The sequence below is a fragment of the Peromyscus maniculatus genome, chromosome 3 (assembly GCF_049852395.1).
Source record: "Peromyscus maniculatus bairdii isolate BWxNUB_F1_BW_parent chromosome 3, HU_Pman_BW_mat_3.1, whole genome shotgun sequence".
Taxonomy (NCBI): Eukaryota; Metazoa; Chordata; class Mammalia; order Rodentia; family Cricetidae; genus Peromyscus; species Peromyscus maniculatus.
Window position 1 is genome coordinate 151,584,648 of NC_134854.1, and position 20,069 is coordinate 151,604,716.

At 42.9% G+C, this 20,069-nt stretch overlaps 1 protein-coding gene and 1 long non-coding RNA gene across 4 annotated transcripts in view; one reads left to right on the forward strand and one right to left on the reverse strand.

Moving 5' to 3' along the window:
• Window positions 1-2,323: 2,323 nt before the first annotated feature.
• LOC143272129 (uncharacterized) lies at window positions 2,324-9,641 on the reverse strand. 2 transcript variants are annotated; one of them, XR_013049564.1, is made up of 5 exons: window positions 9,566-9,641; window positions 4,847-9,155; window positions 4,633-4,739; window positions 4,288-4,381; window positions 2,324-3,003 (listed from the first exon to the last, which is right to left on the reverse strand). It is a non-coding gene; the product is annotated as an uncharacterized LOC143272129 (long non-coding RNA). The 2 variants fall into 2 exon arrangements; XR_013049563.1 differs by having other exon boundaries at window positions 4,633-9,155.
• A 96-nt stretch (window positions 9,642-9,737) lies between these two features.
• Window positions 9,738-20,069, forward strand: part of LOC121826547 (C-type lectin domain family 2 member D11-like) — a 43,533-nt gene continuing 33,201 nt past the window's right edge. The window contains exons 1-4 of one of the 2 annotated variants that reach the window (XM_076566031.1): window positions 9,738-9,874; window positions 16,983-17,108; window positions 18,526-18,701; window positions 19,288-19,394. In XM_076566031.1, the coding sequence (XP_076422146.1) occupies window positions 9,799-9,874; window positions 16,983-17,108; window positions 18,526-18,701; window positions 19,288-19,394 (485 nt within the window). In that variant the 5' untranslated portion in view covers window positions 9,738-9,798. The remainder of the gene's footprint in view (window positions 9,875-16,982; window positions 17,109-18,525; window positions 18,702-19,287; window positions 19,395-20,069) is intronic. The other variant, XM_076566029.1, reaches the window with a different exon arrangement.

Here is a 20,069-nt window from a genome sequence, read left to right on the forward strand (position 1 = left end):
CTCTGGGCTCTTTGTTTAAGGAGTATGCCTCAAGTAAGATTAGTTTAAGAGAAATAGACGTGAACAAATTGTGACCGCTATGATCATGATTATTAGCGAAACGAAGAGTGGGTTCTCTGTGACCACCCTGGCCAGCAGATTAACCATCCATGTGAAGGAAGAGGATCCGGTTCAGCATGACTCAGTAGCCAGTGTTGGTTCGGACTTCTAGAATCTAACAGCAGGAAGATTGTTTAAGGCATGTTTAAATACAGCACAGTTTTAGGAGGAAGTTTCCTGGTGGCAATTGACTCAACCCCATGTGCACAATAAAGCTTAGGGTATGACTACACTGAACCTCTTCGAAAAGCACTTGTGACTTCTTCCATAAAATGGGTTCTATGTATTGACTGCATGTCACATCTTAAGGGTCTGGGGGATGACTTAATGTGGACATGGTCATACAGGTAGCATAGAGGTCCCCTAGGCTATTAACCACATTTGCTCCCATTTGTAAAGTACATGTGACATCTCCCACAAGGATGAGTTCTTTTTACTTCCTCAAGATAAGGGTCTAAGGAGGAAGATTTCGGGGAAGCCAGGTGTGGACTGGCCCTACGGATAGCACAGAGGTCACCAGGTTATAAGTCACATCCCTTTCCAGACTTCCGGGTAGAATACAGGTTATGCATCTCTTCCTTTGAAGAGAAAAGCCTGCGTCTTTAACATTCCTGGTTCTCCTAGTGCTTATCCGTGAGCTCAAGAACCTCTGTGCCCCCAACAGCTGTGTGTGTTACTATAGGCAGATCAATGAAACCCAGTGATATTTTTATCATTATGTTTTCTTGGTTTTTTTTTTTTTTTTTTTTTTGAGAAAATGCCTTCCGTAGCCCAAGTTGTTATCCTCTGGCACCTACCTCCCCAGTGCTGGGATTACAGGTGTGTTACCTCCTTGTGCTACAGCTGTTTATTCTTTAAGGAGCCCTATTATGACAACCCCATCACTACCTAGCACTTCACATTAAGATGTCACTTTTCACACAAATTTTATGATCCGTTCACCAAGTTGGCAATCAGGAATGGAGAATGGGGCCGTTCTTGAAACAGTTTCTAACGGCTTTTGTGTACAACTATTTCATTCAAAAGGCAATGAACATATTCTGTATGTTTTTCCTAAACATCATCTTCAGGGCCTGGGGAGATGGCCCCATCATTGAAGTGCTTGCCACATAAGTGTGAGGCCATGAATCACATTCTTCAGAACTGACATAAGAAAGCTGGGCCTGGTGACATGAGCTTGGAAACTCAGTCCCAGGAAGGCAGAGACTGGTGAATCCTTGGGATTTGCTGGCCAATTAGCCTAGCTTAACCTGTGAGCTCCAGATTCAGTGAGAGAACCTGTCTTAAAAAACAAAATAATAATTAAGGAAGTTACATGTCTTTATCCTTACCTACAGAGGACAAGCTATTGAACATGGTTCCAGTATGGGTCAACCTGTGCTAGGTACTTTATTATTTCTTTTTCTTTTTTCTTTCTTTCTCTCCCTGCTGTGCCCCTGATTACAGATAATAGGCAGGGCCTGGCTGTTGCTTCCTAGTGAAGCAAAGTCAGCATGCAGGGTAATGCAGTCTAACTGCTGACTCTTATCCTTTGGAAGGAAAAAAAAAAAAAAAAACAGGAAAAAAAATCCTTTAATGTTGCTCTCAGCCTCAACCACTCCTTCCCATTTTTGGAAGGGTATTTAGAATTAGTTAGAGATCCAGATTCCTCATTGCTTATACTTTTATTTCTCTTTTGCCACAAGCTCTTCAGAGAAACGAAACACAAAGAGCACGAAAAGTCCTTGGCTGGATGAAGCAGTTGGTCTGTTTCAAATCCCGAGGCTGCCTCAAAACAAAACCAACCAAGCAAAACCCTAACCCTCAGAACTCCAGGACTCTGGCTGAATGGGGAGATTGGGGGAGTCCTATTTCCTTCCTTCCTTCCTTCCTTCCTTCCTTCCTTCCTTCCTTCCTTCCTTCCTTCCTTCCTTCCTTCCTTCCTTCCTTCCTTCCTTTCTTTCAGATTTATGTGCATGTGCGCATGGTAACAGATCCTCTGGGACTAATGTTACAGGCAGTCATGAGTTACCCAGTGTGGGGCCTGGTGATAGAACTCTGGTAAACTCTCCTAACTGCTGAGCCACCATCTCTCCAGCCCAGAAAGTCCTAGTTCCAAAAAAGTAATTTGTGGTCGGAAGATGAACGTTCCTAATAAATCATAAAGAAACACTCGCTACTGTATTTGCATATACTAAATAAAGAGTGGGCAGCTTTCTTCCGAAACTGTAACCAAGGCAGAAAATATAGCTGAGTTACCATTTTATTTTTTAAAAAAGAGATGGGCAAGGGAGATGGTTCAGGGTTTTTAAGCTTTTGCCACATAAGCCTAACCACCTGACCTCGATCCCAGGAACCTAAGGAAGCAGTAGAGAACTGGCTCCTGTGACCACATGACCTCTGACATATGCTGTGGCGTGGATGTGCCCCCCATCAGTAGCAAGTGAACTAATTTTTAATGGGTCAATGGGTAACTCGCCAATGTATCAAATAGGTAAATATGGCTATTCGATATAATTATTTATTGTACAATAAAATATGTTTTTCAAGGAATAAAGTTGGCTCTTTGTTTGTTTGTTTTTCAAGACAGGGTTTCTCCGTGTAGTTTTGGTGCCTGTCCTGGATCTCACTCTGTAGACCAGGCTGGCCTCGAACTCACAGAAATCCGCCTGGATCTGCCTCCCAAATGCTGGGATTAAAGGCGTGCACTGCAGCCTCCGCCACCACCACCCGGCTAAAGTTGACTCTTAACATCACTGCTTTCTTCCAGCTCCTCAGAGTCAGGGTAGACAAACTGCACTCACTTCTGAACTTGTTACACTGTCGAGACCCTTTAAGGGAAAACTCCTGCTCAAGAATAGAACCTCTGACGGGCCTGGAGACCTAAAATTCCAGCAATTTCGATATCACACAAAGTCTTCATGCCTTAAAAAAAAAAAAAAAGTAGAATTTAAGAGTAGTTCCAGCATCACAGGAAAATTGAGTGGAAAGTACCGAGACTTTTTAGATTTGCTGTCCTTCCTGGATCCATTTCCCTAAGGTCAACATCCTATAGTGAGAAGCACACATGCTCAGTGTAGGAATAAATATTGGCTCTGTTATGAACCTGAGCCAGTCTGATTCCTGGCAATGTGACTTCTGTGGGTCTGGAAAGATGGACAAGCACTGGTGTCCACTTTGCCACATAACCTAGCCTCACTGCCTAAGCATCCCTGGGCTTCCAGTGATATGTTTCCCTAACCCAGGCCACGAGTCTGGCTTTTCTTATGCCTGTCCTGGGCTTCCTGACTCCCAGAACTGCTGCAGGCCTGGGATAAGAGGAGGACCGGATGTCCTTATCCCTGGGCTAGAGAGTTCAGTCTGTTCTCATCCCTGCACCAGGCTACATTCTGTCCTTATCCTCCCTGGCCAGGCACACTCTGTCCTTATTATCACTGGGCCAGGCTACACTCTGATGCAGGAAGAGGTCTATTATCTCTGGCTCACAGTTGAGAGGTTATAGAAAGAGGCCTCCAGCTAGGGGAGGGTTGAAAGTCCTTGTGGCCTTAGTAAGGTCTGCTTTTGTTAACAGTTTCATTTCTAAGTCAGAGAGCTCTGAAGAGAAACGAAACACAAAGCAAACCAGGAAACAGAAAGTCAATGTCCAGATGGCGCCATCCTGGCTGCCAAGAAGACTGGCCCTGTTCCAGCAGGATTTTATGGTCTGGATGTTGGAAGAGAGGGGGAGTGGAAGGCAGGGGGATCAGGAAGGAAGGAGAGGGGAGAGAGGGAAAGAAATAGAAAGAGGGGAGAAAGAAGGAGAGAGGGAGAGAATAGAAGGGGGAGAAAGATGAGAGGCAGAAGTGGGTGGACAGAGTGAGGCAGGGAGAGGCATCAGCATTTGAAGTTGTTAGGTGGGTTTATGGAGAACGAGGTAAGCTACTGTCCAGATTAAAAACCTTCCAGGCCTTTATTTTAAGCTGCCAGGCTTTTGTATCAGGTCAAGAGGATGAGGAAGAAGCTGCCATCTTGGAAGGTGACCTTGTTATTACTTAGTTATGGCTCCTTTTCCTATCTGTTTGCCTATTTGAAATATATCTAACTCCTACTCCTTCAATATTACTTCTAAAATTTATGTACAGGCCTGGAGAGACAGCTCAGTGGTTAAGAGCACTTGTGGTTCTTGCAGTAGACCAAGGTTCTATTCCCACCACCCACGTGTCAACTCACAACTGCCAGTAACTCCAGTTTGGGGCCGTCCAACACCTCTTCTGGTCTCCTCAGGCATCAGGCATGCATGTGGTGCCCACATGCAGGCAAAACACTCATATATACAAAATAAGAATAAATAAACCTAAATAAAAAGATCTTAAGATGTTATGTACTTATACTTTTTATAACAATTATTTATTGATTCCTTGGGGATTTCACATCATGCATCCCAATCCCAATCACCTCCCTGTCCCTCCATATCTATCCCTCACCACTGCAGTATCCCTCCCTTGAAAAAAAAAAAAAAACTTTGTCCAAATGAATTAAAAACAAAGCAAACGAACAACAACAACAAAAACCCACCTTGCTCCTCCATCTTTCCCATCTCTCCAATACCTCTTCATTTGTTCGAGTGGCATTGGGAGCTGTGGTAAGTCAGGCGTTCTACCCATTTGTCCAGTCAGCCACAGCTGCAAAAGTTCATTGCAATGAGTCATTGGTCTGGTTCAAGGCCTCTAGCACTCCATCATCACTGGACCCTCACAAAAATTCCTTTCGGATTTCCTGCTATTGATACCCTGAGTCATGGAGATCCTGAGGCGATCTCTCCGCAGGACCAGTCCCTTCTTCATGCAATCCAGCAAGAAATAGATGGGGTAGATGTTAGGGTGAGCCAACCCAAGGCCCAGGATGTGGGTCTGGGTAGTAGCTGAGCTGGTCAGTCTGGGCTAATGAGACCACCTCCCCCCTCAGGCAGGGGACAGAGCCAGCTCTTCTATGCCCACAACATCAGGGCCAGCTCTCCCACACCCTTGGTGAGGGGTGGGGCCACTCTTCAAAGTGTAGGGGCCAGCTCTCCCATGAGGAGCTGGGTCAGCGCCCCTACTGTAGTGTCCAGAAAGTTGCAGGGCCAGCTACCCTAGGGCCAGTGAAGGGAGGGACCGGCTCAGCATGGCCCCCAGATTTCAACATGTATGGTTGCTATTACTCACTGTGGTAACATGGACCATGGACATCAACAAAGACTCCAGTTGCAGCAGGATCACAAACCCAGACGTGGCCCTTGGCAGCAGCCCTGGCCTGGATGACACCATGACCCTGCGTGATAGGCACGACTTTGGTGGTGGCACAGTCCCCAGACACCAGCACGGCCACAGATGGCAGCCTAGACCCTGGGCATCTGTGTGGCCTTTGGTGGAAACTTGGGCCACGGACATCAAAACAGACTCCGGCTGTGGTAGGACCACAGACCCAGACATGGTCCCCAACAACAGTTCAGGCTCAGATGTCACCATGGCACCAAGTAGCAGCGCAGGCCACTCAGATAAGCATGGCCCCTGTGGCAGCATGGCCCCCAGACACCAATACGGCCCCAGGTGGCAGCCCAGACCCCTGGAGTTGGCATGGCCTTCGGTGGTATCAGAAGCCACGGACATCAACACAGACCCTGGCTGTAGTAGGGCTACGGACCTAGATGGTCCTCGGCTGGGATGTCACCACAGCCTTAGGTGTCAGCGCAGGCCACTCAGATCTATATGGCCCCAAGCTCCAGCGTGACCCTCAGACCCTCCCCTGGCCTCAGGTAACTGCCCAGACCCCATGTATTTGCATGGCCTTCGTATTAACAGAAGCCGTGAACACCAACACAGATCCTGGCTGTGGTAGAGCCACAAACTCAGACATGGTCCTCAGTCATATCCAGGGCATGGCCTCAGTGGTAGTACATGCTACTCAGATCAGCATGGCTCTCAGACACCAGCATGGCACCAGGTGGGTGACTAGACCCTAGGCATTCAGTGGTTACTGAAGTTGTGGACATCAACACAGACCCTGGCTACTGTAGGGCCATGGACCCAGACATGGCCTTTGACAGTAGCTCAGGCCTGGATGCTGTCATGTCCTCTGATGACAACATAGGCCACTCAGATCAGCATGGTTCTGGATATATATATCATATATATTAGCTGGTTCCTAAAATGATTTTCTTGTATGCTTCCAAGAACTCCTAACAGTGTATTTATCTAAAATGTCTATCAGGCACCCAAGACCAAATGAAACAACATCTGTCTCCTAGGCCAGGCGGATAGCTTTATTTCTTATAGGGTGAGACCCTCCTTTCTTATACAACCTTACTATTAGACCCCTAACTTCTTTCCTAACCACTTCTAGGAATGCAGACTGAGCACATAGATCCCCTTTTTGATATACTAACTGGTCATTAGCACTCAGTAGACCTCCTCTTTTACCACTCCCATTTTAGGTTGTAAAAGAAAGCCTGGTGGTCACCACCTGAGGAAAATTCTTACTTGTCTTTATGATCCTGTAAGAATTCAAGCCTGGTGACCTTGCTCTGCCAGAGGATTGCTATTGCTTGGGGTTATAACTGGATTCTTGGGGAGACTTGAGGAGAACAAAGAGAATAAGGAGACCAGAGGAGGAGAGAGAGAGGCAAAAAGAGAACTTAGATGGGGAAGAACTAGATTAAAGGGCTAGAAGAGAGTACTAGAAGAACAAGATGGAAGATGAGGAAGAGCCAAATGGGGAAGAACAAGGTGAGAAAGGAGATGGGAGAGGAGCTGAGATGGGAAGGAACTAGATGGATGAGAACCTAGATGGGGCAGAACTAAGATGAGGGAATTAAGATGGAACTTAGAGGGGACCACAGATAAATGTAGAGAGAAATCAGGCAAGAAGGAAGCTAGACATGAGAGCAGAATAGAAGCAATGTAGAGAGAGAACTGACTAAGAAGAATAAAGTGTGTAGACTAAAGAATTTCGTGTGTGTAGATTTGTTTCCTATCCTCAAAGGTTAATTATCAGCTGGTTGCAGATTCTTCCCGGACCCTGGGAGGGGACTATGGAGGGGCTGGACCCCCCTGGGTCCTCGTTCCTCACCATCTTCATTTCTGCAGATCTGCCTCTTTCCACAGCACATGAATCGTTCTGTTTCTCTGTCTCCCATTCCTCCATCATCTGTTTGCTCATTACAATGGCACCTTCCTTGCGACGCCCTTAGAACTAAGGGTTGGAGAAATGACTTGTCCGTGAATGGCTAGATTCACAGCCAAAAAGACAAGAATTATGACTAAAGATTCAAATTGGTTACAGAGTCTTTCCACCATGAGTTCCTGAAGATGAAGAAATGAAAGAGGACCAAAACCAGGCAACTTCATTAGTTAAAGACACCAATCAAAGATTGCCTTCAGCCTAGAGGAAAAGATGGTGTCGGGTTACTTTTAATACCTCCTGTGCTCTAAAACCTCAGGAGATAACCTCTTATGTTCTTGTTTTGTACCTCAAACTTGTGCTGATGTCTGAGGAAATAACTGCTTGTGAACAGACTTTCTTGTCAGACTTCCTTTTGGAACCACCAGCTCCCAATAATGACATAGAGACTTATTATTAATTATGAAAGTCTGGCTCTTACAACTTAACCCATTTCTATCAATCTTCATTCTACCACGTGGCTTTTTACCTCTTCACCATTCTGTGTGTCCAACTCCCTCCTCATCTCGCTGGCATCTCTTCCTTTCTTGCTCTCAGCGTTCCTCTCTCTCCCCAGAAATCCTGACTATTCTCTCCCACCTAGCTATTGGCTGTTCAGGTGCCTTAGGCAGGTGAGGCAAAACACAGACACATTTTCACACAGTGTAAACAAATATCCTGCAATATATTTGGACATCAGAAAATCTGGGTGACACACATCTCCAACTACATTGACAGTTGAGTACCCCAAATAACTGTGTTCAAAACCTCTCTGACTGCATTTCTATTAACTCATATTTTGATAGTATACATGTATATTTAATATTTTACACTACTGTATTGATTATATATTATATTTTATATAATTAATATATTAAATTTTTAGTATTTTTTTAACTTAACCTTGGCTGGCCTGGAGCTCCCTATGTAGACCAGGCTAGCCATGAACTCATAGAGATCCACCTGTCATAGACCCCCCAGTTATAGGATCAGCATCATGTACTACCATACCCATCACCTAAATATTTTTATTTTAAAATTTTTCTGAGATGTTTACAACTTTCCTTGGCATATGTTTCTAAATAATAAAAATAATGCTAAATTTCTTATTCTTGAGGAATATGATATTCCGTTGCTACATTTCTGGGGTATCTGCATTTGAAATCCAAACTCTTCAAGCCTGCGATTCCATCACTGGAGCACTGTGACGCCCTCTTCTGACCCCTGGAGGCACCTGCACTCACAGGCACAGACCCATAGCCAGTCCCACTCACATACATATAATTAAATATAATACAAATAAATCTTAGAAAAACTCCAACTCTGCTTCATAAACTGTCTGGTCCTGAAATTCTTTTTGGCACCAAAGCTATGAACCTAGCTTTGGTTTGAGTCAAAGATCCCTGAAAACCTAGAGCAGAGATTCTCAACCTGTGAGTTGTGACCACTTTGGGGGGTCGAACGGCCATTTCAAGGGGGGGCACATATCCTGCACATCAATATTTGCATTCTGATTCATAACAATAACAAAATTACAGTAGCAATGAAATAATTTTATGGTTGGGGGTCACCACAGCATGAACAACTGTGTTAAAAGGACGCAGCATTAAAAAGGTTGAGAACCCCTGCTCTAGAGGCATTTCTTTCACTGCTGAGGGTGGCAGTGGGAGGTATCTGTCCCCACACCACCAACAAAAACATCTCCAGATTGGAGCCTGTCGTATGAGACAGCCTGAATCCATGGTCCTGGGTCCTGGTCTCTCATAATTGGCTTCAGAATAAACGATCTCTTATTCCCAGAGAGGCGAGAAGTGTGTTCACTTCAGCTCTCTCAGTCCCGACTCTGTCTCTTAGAGATTCAGTCTCTGGATCCTTAGCACACAGAATCCTCTGACCTGGCCCTGGTGTTAGTTATGCCCTGGCGTGTTGCCCCTCGTGGCTGGTCGTTATGCCGAGGCGCCGCCCCTCGTGGCTGGTCGCCGCCCACAGCGACCATACCGTCGGAGCAGCGTGCTGATTAAAACAATCATAGCCATGGTTACCTTTTAAAGCTTTATTGGGGGGGAGAGGGGAGAGAGAGAGAGAGAGAGAGAGAGAGAGAGAGAGAGAGAGAGAGAGAGAGAGAGAGAGAGAGAGAGAGAGAGAGACAGAGAGAGACAGAGAGAGACAGAGAGACAGAGAGACAGAGAGACAGAGACAGAGAGACACAAAAGGGCGGGAGGGGGAGAGGGGAGCCGACGGGAGGAAGGAGCAGAGAGGAGAGGGGACAGAGATCCCCCTAGTAAATGTGACCGTGTTGTGAACTCTTCACCTGGTGCCCCTTCTTAAGCGATAGTCTCAAAACTCAGACTTGTAGCAACATGGGGCTCTCACCTATCCAAAAGATCACTGTGTGGATAGCACGCGGAAGGACTGGTAATTCAGAAGGAGGAGCGAACTGCAATAGCACCCAGGCGGGGCCAACTGTCCCTGAACGATATTTTTCTTCCTCTCAGCTGCTAAGTTTCTATCTTCCTGTGGCTGGAACAGTGTCTAGGTTCCGAGATGTGTACTGCAGAGACTACAGAGACTGCAGAGGCTTCTGTGGGCATGCTCAGTACCACAGACTGCCTGAAGGAGGGTATGTATTGAATGCATATTTGAACCGCACTACGAGAGCGGAGAGGTGCTTCGCCAGGGACAGGACCGGACCGGGGAGGGCAGAGGAGCTGAACCTCAAGCCTGTCACAGTGGTTCGCTGCAGAACCAGAAAACGCAGAGAGGAATTGAGCTAAGAGGTTGTTACATTAGTTATTCCATTGGAGCATATAATACTTAAATAGTTCTCGCACAAGAGAAATGAGCAGTGGATTACCTTACAAAAGCCGGCGCCACGGCTTTTTTTCTTTGTACTTAGCTTTCTAGTGCACTCGTTTCCCTGGGCTCTGGTAAAACACACTCCGGTGAATTGCACCAAGTCCCTGTGGAACACGCCTGTTCTACAGGTCTCATAGCAAAGGCAAATTCAAACAATAGCTTCACAAAGTGCATAATGACAGAAGTTGCCTGGGAAGCTGGGGTTTTTGTTTTGCAGATCCACTGTAAAGAAAAAAAAGGAATGCAAGGAGGAGGCATGGGGCGGGAGGCTGACCCCACCCAGGACTAAATCCTTTGCATTTTGAACTCATTGTAAATTATGGAGAGAGAATATAATAGGATTTTCTACTTCAATCTTCAGAAAGGAAGCAAGATGGTGTTTTCTTGCATTTTGAAAATGTCTATGTTTCATTATATTTCATTCTTTTTCCTTCTTCCCTGTTCCTTAACCTTATTTTTTTTCATTTAGGGAAAGAATATTGGATTTTGAGAAAACAAGACTGATACTTACCAAAATACAAAATTCATGACAAATGTTAACGCTTATTACTTACACCAAGTATTCTTCTAACTGAAATTATTACTGTTATTATTAATATTAACTATTGATGTTGCTGCTACAGTCTGCTGTTGATGATTGATTCTTTGAGAAAGTCTCATACTATATCCCAAGCTGGCTGATAATTCCTGCTTCCTTTGCCCCAGCTGGGTTGACTTTTGAAACCAGATACTTAGCCAATGGGAACATACCTGCTGCTAATGTGGAGCTCCCGCCCGGAAGGGCAGCTGTTTTATAACTGAAGGCATTTGAAACTCCACTGAAACTCTACTCTATTGAAACCATAAGTGGTTCTGTGAGTGAAGCAACTTTTTTTTCTTTCAAGACAGGGTTTCTCTGTGTAGCCCTGGCTGTTCTGGACCTCACTCTGTAGACCAGTGTGGTGATAATCTAATTGTACTGAATTATTATTTTGATTGTATGTTAATAAATAAAGTTGTCTGGGAGTCAGAGCTATTAGAGCCATAGCAAGAGTGTGGCGGTGGTGGCACACGCCTTTAATCCCATAGATATCTGTGTGTTCAGGGTCAGAGCTATTAGAGCCATAGCAAGAGTGTGGCGGTGGTGGCACACGCCTTTAATCCCATAAGATCTCTGTGTGTTCAGGGATACAGCCAGCATTGGAGACATATGCCTTTAAGACCTAGGGGGCTGTACATTCAGACAGTGACGAGGCAGTCATGTGTTTGGGTTTACAACCAATGAGAAGGCAGAACAACATACTTTAAAAAAAACGAACCGACAGGAAGTAGGTCTTTTTTCGCGAAGCTGGGACAGCAGGAGGAAGGGTGAGATTTTAGCTCTGAGCTCTGACTTCTCGGCTCTCTCTTTTACATTGTTTCTGTGTTTCTTATTTAATAAGACGATTGGTTACATCTACAGACCAGGCTGACCTCAAACTCAAAGATCTGCCAGCCTACCTCTGCCTCCTGAGTGCTGGGATTAAAGGCTTGAGCCACCACCACCTGGCTTTTTTTTTTTTTTTTAAATAAAGCTAAAAATCAGATCAGCAATATTTCATTTGTTTGTTTTTTGAGAGATCATTTCTAATATTGCTTCCTAATAAAGATGTGAAATTTATGTTCTAACTGTGCTGTGGGAGGCATTTGAATTTAGGAGATACATGTGTATACACTATGAGAAAGGTGGAAGAAAAAAATTACCATTTATGTATCAAAATGAAGAAGACAGTATCAGACGTTATACCGCTGTAAATACAGAGGATTCTCAGTAAATCTTGCTGTTAATAACGTATAAGAAATGTCTGCTATGAAATCCTGTTGGAATTCAGTGGAAGGGAAAAAATTACCTTTTATATATCAAAATGAAAATAACAGTATCAGACGTTATACCACTATAAATACAGAGGATTATCAGTAAGTCTTCCTGTTAATAACGTATTAGAAATGTCTGGTATGGCATCCTGCTGGAACCTGGGTGATTAGATGCTTAAAGTTTCTTCTAGAAGATGTATCAGGTATTGTTCTTTAACACAATCCCAAACTCTTCATTTTGGTTCTTTTTCTTTTTTCTTTTCTTTCTTCTTCTTTTTTAAATTGACATTTTACAATTAGCACACCCTTTTATTGTTTCATTAAGGAGACTGACTACATTAGAAACTCCCTCAGCTGTTTTCAGAAACACTATACATTATAGTGAACTTTTTCCTACTGTGCTTTGATACTAGAGTTGATAATCTCTTTATAGCAAATATTGCCTCCTTCCTCTCTACTCTCCCAAACTGGTAAGAGATATTTATACCTGAGTGTGTAATGTAACACTATTCACAGTAACCTGCACATGGAACCCACCTGCATCTTGCAGTGAATAAATGGGGAAAATTGTGATACATACTATAAGAGAGGATGAGACAATGTCTTTTGTGATAGCATGGGTAGATCTGGGTGAAACCTTGAGTAAAATTAATCAGACATTGAAAGTCTAACTCTGCTCATCAGTTAGAGGAATTAGCTAGGAGTATATATTATTTAATCAGAATTTGGAAGAGGGTTTAAGCAAGATGCTAAACTCAGAAATCATAGGTAAGCCTTGATATTTCAAATTTGAAGGTGTTTAGACATCTGATATGTTTTAAGAAGTAATCTTGAGGATGGGGGTGACAGGAGGAACAGAAAGCTAATGAAAATCAGTTTCTCACATGCAGACATGGAGCTGGGTAGTGAGCACATGAGAATTTAGCATATTGTTTTCTCTATTTTTGTATAGGCTTGCAATTCCCTATAGTAAATGCTTTGTTTTTAAATGTTAAAAAATAGAAGAGAAGAGAAGAAAACATGAGGACTTATAGATGAATGGACCTTCAGGAGACCAGTAAAACAAATGGGCCATTATTGGGAACATTAAAAGATGCTTTGATATCATCTTAGTAGAAATTAAAAAAAATGGAAATCATGATAATTGAGTTTCTAAAGACATTTTTGTCTAATATAAACAACAAAAAAAAATGGTTGAGAACTTCATATGTAGTCAAAATCCAAAGGTCATTGTATAATGCTTACAATCCTGTAGTCCTAAGTATTGTCTTTCTTATTAGTTTAAGCATAAACTCTCTTCTGACTTGGAGATATATGAAAATGAGCAAATATAGTGGTTAAAGTCACTGGAAACTTTTTTTTTTTTAAAAAAAGTATAGTTTATATTCAGTAAAATTCATTCACTTGGTGTACATTTCTGAGTTTTGAAAACATATACTCATAATGTCTCCATCACAGTGAAATATAGACTTATAGCTCCACGCAAATTTCTCTGAGGCCCATTGCAGATTCTTCCCTGACACTCGCTTCCTCTTTTCCCAAACCATGGCCACCCCTGACCTGACATTTCCTTTTCCAGAAGCTGTTCACATAGATTCCTACAGTCTGGTAGTCATCCACATGTGACGCTTGTGTGTCAAATACAAATAGTTGGTCTTAGATTTCTGTTCCAAGCATCATTGGTCCATGAATAGTTCTGGATTCAGAAATATAAAAGCAGCTCATAATACATCTGCTTTTATTTTGCAGAAGATTAAGAAAAGCCAATGGGAAAACTTGTGGATTAGACTAGCTCAAGCAGAAACAATTTAGTGACAGATGGAGCTATAAAACAAAAAAAAAAAAAAGAAGAGAAAAAAGAAAACAGACAAACAAACAAAAACCCCATAACTCTGTAATCAGATTCTCAAGATAGGCTCAGAACAGCTGTTTTTGTAGCTCACTGCTCTAGAACTGTTGATGACCTAAGCCTAAGAAACATTTGGACAGTGTGAGAGATGGTTAGGGGCAAGCATATGCTGCAATTTTTCCTTTTGAATGTCCTACCCACACTGCTCAGTAAAATTGATTTACATTGTCAAAGTTGGAGGATATTTGGCTTGTTGCAAGACGTGAATTTAAAAAAAAAAAATTAATTTTTTTAAACAAGAATCTCCAGAGTTACTGTCAATATTCACATGTAGATTTTATTTTTTAGTGGAAACATGGGTTTTCATTTCTCTTGGGGGAATATGTGGGTAGCAGGGCCAGGGCATATAGTAAGTGTATTCTCATTTTAACAAACTGATGATGTTTTCAACTGTCTTTTCTCAAACCTGGTAACACTGAGCATATTTAATGCACGATCTTTGTTAGCCAGTGTTCAAGTATTTGACTCACTTTTATTCTTTCTCTTTTTCTCTTTTTTAAACCAATGAATTCTCAGAACTCTTGGGATACAACTTCTTTTTGATCTATTTCTTGCAAAAAATTGTTTTTGAAATTCCCTTTGCAGGACTCAGAGAAGAGGTTTTCTTAATTAGGCCCAAATCCAAGTGTTCCATTTTCTATAAGGTGGATAAGTATATTGGTATTATACCTGAGACATTTCTATTCAAGACTAGTTCACAGAGATTTTTCTTTTCTCTTTTCCTCAGATAGTTTTATAGTCCTAAGCTTCGTGCTTGGATAACATTTTATAGGAGGTAGGAGAAGTGAGCTTTTAGCACATGGATACAGATTGTCTAGGTGTATAGGCAGAAGGCGCACACAGGAAGACGTAAGAGTGGAACAGCATTCAGTGTGCACAAAGATCAGCCTCCTGAGATGATGGCATGCAGCAACCTCTGTTGCCGGAAGTTTTCCTGTTTCCCAGCCTGCCGGAGGTCGGGGACAAATCTATCCCACTTGCGGCCTCAAGTAAACATACAAAGGGTTATATTAATTATAACTGCATGGCCATGGCTTAAGCTTTTAACTAGCTAGCTCTATATCTTAAATTAGCCCATAACTATTAATCTATGTATTACCACATGTTCCGTGGCTTTACCTGCGTCCCATCACATGTTGCTCCTTGGGCGTCTCGCTGACTTCTCTCTGCGCCTTCTTCTTGGCTCGCTCTTTGAATTTCCCGCCTACCTCTAAGCTGCCTTGCCATAGGCCAAATGGCTTTACTTATCAACCAATCAGAGCAACACCTATTCGCAGCATACAGAAAGACATTCCTCCATCAAACCTCATCTCCCCAATATGTCCAACTCAGTTAAATGTCAGGCCCACATGTTTGACTTGTTTCTCAAGTTGTTTTGTATTTTTTTTTGTCCGTTCTTTTGGTTTATGCATCTATACTTTTGCCAAAACCGTACTTTCTATGTCTTTGTTTCTGTCGCTCTGTGATTAGGTGGTGTCATTTCTGCAAATTTGGCTTCTTTTTTTCTAAACTGCTCAACAAGACTACTTCTTTTGCATTTTTATGCAATTTGAAAGTTATCTTGTCCTGGAGAGAGATGGCACATGCTTAAAAGCATTGGCTGCTCTTACAGAGGACCCAGGTTTAGCTCCTAGTACCTTCACAACTGTCTGTAATTCTAGTTTCAACATCCTTTTCTGGTCTCCTTGTAGATCAAGCATGCACACCATGCTCAGACATGTAACGAGTCTTTCTTCGTTCCTCCAGATCCCAAATAATAACACAGAGTCTTATTAATTGTGAAAGCTTGGCATTAGCTTAGGCTTGTTTTTAACCAGCTCTTTTTACTTAAGTTTACCCATTTCTATTAATCTATGTTTTGCCTTGTAGCTTTTTACCTTTCTTTCGTTCTGTATGTCCAACTCTCTCAGCGTTTTGTTGGCATCTTGATTTCTTCTTCTCTTTCTTTCTCTCCTCAGAAATCCTACCTATCTCTCCTAAATAGCTATTGGCCATTCAGCTCTTTATTAAACCAACAGAATGTCCCTTAGCAAAGACACATCTCAGTGTACAAATATTCTGCAACACAGACATATATGCAGACATATGCATAAAGTAAAAATAAGTTTAAAATGAATACAATAAATAAATGCCTTATTTATTTCTTTGAAATGCCCTATATCCATAAATGTGTTGGGAAGAGTTCCTTCAATTTCTAACTTGCTGAGAGTTTTTGTTATTTTGGACTAATAATTTTTTTCCACACGATTTTGACAAATTGTTAAAATGCTCCCATATTTCACCCATTAATTATGTCAATATGTTCCATTAAATTTATGTGTGTGTTTTTTTTTTTTTTTTTTTTTTTTTTTTTTTTTTTTTTTTGGTTTTTTCGAGACAGGGTTTCTCTGTGTAGCTTTGCGCCTTTCCTGGAGCTCACTTGGTAGCCCAGGCTGGCCTCGAACTCACAGAGATCCGCCTGGCTCTGCCTCCCGAGTGCTGGGATTAAAGGCGTGCGCCACCAACGCCCGGCTGTGTGTGTTTATTAATTTATTTATTTACTAGGTTCTTTGAAACTGATCCTTATGTAGTCCAGGTTGGCCTCAACCTCCTTATGTAGTCAAGGCTGGCCTTGAACTCCTGACTCTCCAGCTTCTGCCTCTTTAACACTGGAAATGCACAAGTGTACCAACATGTCTGTCTCTTTGACTGGAGCAGGAGATACACAGGCAGTCATGAGCTGCTGCATGTAGGAGCTGGGAGCCAAACTTGGGTCCTCTAGAAGAACAACTGTTCTTAACTTCTCAGCCAGCTCTCCAGTCTCTTGTTGATCCCTCAGTCCTAGCCAGTCTGTTCTTATAGAACTAGAACAATGGGTAGTTTTTGTTTTTGATTCTTTTTTATCCTAATCTTCACTCTTTCTATTTCTTGCTCCTTTATTGGCTTTTAGTTCAATAACTGTAAGGCAACAATTCTGTTTCCCTTTCCTCTAGTCTTCTGTAAGCCAAGGACATCATTTATGAACCAAGACCTCCCACAGAGGGCATTTGCAACAGGGGAGTACAAGCCAGACCTACAGATGATTCTGGGCAAATTTATCTTTTTCCCTAAAAGGTTCTTGAGATTGATACTCTCATACTTATGTTTTCAGGTAAAAAGCTCCAAGGAAAATGTCTCAGGATCATTTCCCCAGAGTCCCCTGCTAAGCTCTACTGCTGCTATACAGTGATCGCCGTCCTCGCTGCAGCTGTAATTGCACTGTCTGTTGCATTGTCAGGTGGGTGACTCATCTCCAGATTCTGCAGCGTTCTGTTCATATTCACATTGTCACTTAGACTTACTGACCACTGTGAGCCAGGCACTGTGGGGAGGGCTGGAGAGAAAACACCCTGGAAATTCCTGTTCTCTGGGAACTTGGGGTCTAGCAGGAAGATGCAGTGAAGGAACAGCACAGGCTGTGGTGTACACTGGAGGCCAGGCTCAGCATCCATGGGAAGATGGCATTCAGCAACCTCCAGAAAGATGCAGGAGATATATATCTACTTGGGGGAACTATTCAAGGTGGAGAACAAGGAGAGCAATACCTAAAGGAGGAACCTTAAGGAAGTATGAGAACAGAGAAGAGTAATATGGCCAGGAAGATACAGCACCTCTCGCCATTACCCATGGTTTTAGTTACCATGTTCAACTGTAGTTTGAAAGTATTCAATGAAAGGTTTTTGAAATGATCAATTAAAGAATTTTAGTACCACACTCTTCAGAATAGTGTTAGAGGTCTTGTACTGTCACCATCTGTGGGGTGGCCTCTTTCCCTCTCAGCCTATTGGCCATCAGGTTGAGAAGGGAAAGATGGAGAAGAGGTGACAGAAAGTTTTGTATGCAGCCCATGGGCATGGATGAAGGGAGGCCTCCCAGAGACAGACTTGGGGGAATCAGCTCAACTTATTCCAGAGTATAAGGAATATATAGGATTGGGGAACCTGGGGACAAACCCTAATTTGTGTTAAGTGGCATTCTACTATCACAAGGCTTGGCATGTGGCAGTAGGGTCCTATAGCAGAACTCCTAGCATAAATCTTCTTAGCAGGGATCTGTATCAAGGGTCAAGCTAAAGATGAATCAGCCATCTGGTTTTAGAGACAAGGTCAGTCCTCCAGGCCCTGGGACATCCTCCAGACAAGGTCAGGTAGAGAGCAGGAAGTTCTGTTGGAGGGGGAGGGAGTTCTATATTGTTGAGCTTATAGAGAAAGGTGCTAGGCTATGGCAGACTGTGCTCTCTAACAAGCCAGCAATGTATTCCAAGATATGAACAATCCCTTAGTGCAACACATCCACACTGTGTATACTACCTTCCCAATAGTCCTCCTGTTACCTCAATTATCAGTCTGACTGTCAAAGTCGGTGTCCATACAGAGTGCTTGTTGCTCTAGCAACTCCTACTGCAGTGAATAATCATAAAGCACAAAAAGTGATGATATAGAAATTCACTTCCTGGGAGCTCTATTTTCTGTGAGCACCCAGAGAGATTGGGGCACAGCCCCTAGATGGGATGTTTTTAGATAAAGGACCATCATGCTAAGGAGAGGATTTCCACAGATCAGTTAGGAAAACTACAGTCACATTCACACCTCACAGCTGAGCTTAGTAGGTGATGCCAATTCTTGTTATAATTCGTTTTATTGTCCAAATTCTAGTAAAGAAAGAACAAATCTCAATCAATAATACCTATGCTGCTTGCCCAAGAGATTGGATTGGATTTGGGAGTAAATGTTTTTATTTTTCTGAAAATACAAGTGATTGGACATTCAGCCAGACTTTCTGCATGGAACGGGAGGCCCAGCTAGCTCGATTTGACAGCCTGGAGGAGCTGGTAAGAAAGGACCGGGAATTGGTTTGTTGTTTGTTCTGTTGAATGTGTATTGCCTTGAGGTAGAGTGGTTAAAGATGAGGCACGAGGAAGGATCCCACCCCACACAGATGGAGACATGGGGAACATGTGAGTGTGTGTCATTTGCTGATGGTGACACTTCTGATTGGAGCCCTGAGACAGACATTCAAGAAACATTCTCTCATGTAGTGCTCATAGTCAATCTGGCACGCCAGATATGCCATTTTACTGAGATACCTGGTGGTCTCATGAGCATTTTGCTCCAAGCCACCATATGTTGCATCCTGAAGGTGATAACTGTTAATAACAGCAAGGAGAGGCTTAACCAGAAACTACCCCAGCCACGGAGGGATCTGCCATTAAAATCGGTACTTTAACTCAAATGAGGTACTTATGAATTATAGCTGTCAACTGGATCCACTGAGAACTGAGGGCTATTATAGCTCCCAAGTCTGTGTCCCTCAGTTACACCCTTCTGTCATCTAAAGAGGAAGCCGTAGGGTGGGGACACTCAAGGATCATCTGAAACAGAGACACACGTATATTCGCTTTGCATGTTTTATGACAGAATTTCCTGATGAGATACAAAGGGACTTTTGACTACTGGATTGGCCTGCGCAGGAACTCACCAGAGCACCCTTGGAGATGGACAGACAACACTGAATATAACAACTTGTATGTTTTAAAATCACTTTTCCTTCTACCGTGTTCATGTGTTGTGTTTGTGTGAGCTGTGGTTATGAAAGATGAAGGCTGTGGCATGTGAAGCCAATGGTACTGCCTCGGAGGTATATTCTGCATCATTTTTAAAACCTTTACTTAATGTGATTTTACTCAAAATCTTTATCATGATGATGGCATATGAGGTAGCTCTTGTCTGCTCCTTCACCAATTTAAACATTTTTGTTGTTGATAAATGCCCTGTTTGGAATGTAGACAGAATCTCAGATGGTCAATGAGGGCTCTGAAACCTCAGGAAGCCACTGCAGAAGTGCTAGCCTGAGGCTCATCAGTCTACTGTGTGCATGGCTACACCAGTTCACAGAAGCAGAGACTCTAAGAACATCGGAAACCTCCTCTGACGTCTTGTAATCAGAGCGCACCCAAGACAGTTCTTGGATGTGAGCATAGCTGTTTTGAACGGAGCCATTATACTGGAATGGTAGATCACAGACCCAATCTTGTCCACATTAAAGCCCTTTCAGCAATTTACTAAGAAGTGGGTTTCCCCATATGTAAAATGCTTCAAAACAGAATTGAAAATCATCCTCAGTGAGGCCACCCATGGCTGTAGTTTATTTGAACGTGGCAGCAAGCACCAGTCCAATGCTTTGTACACACAGTTCAGGG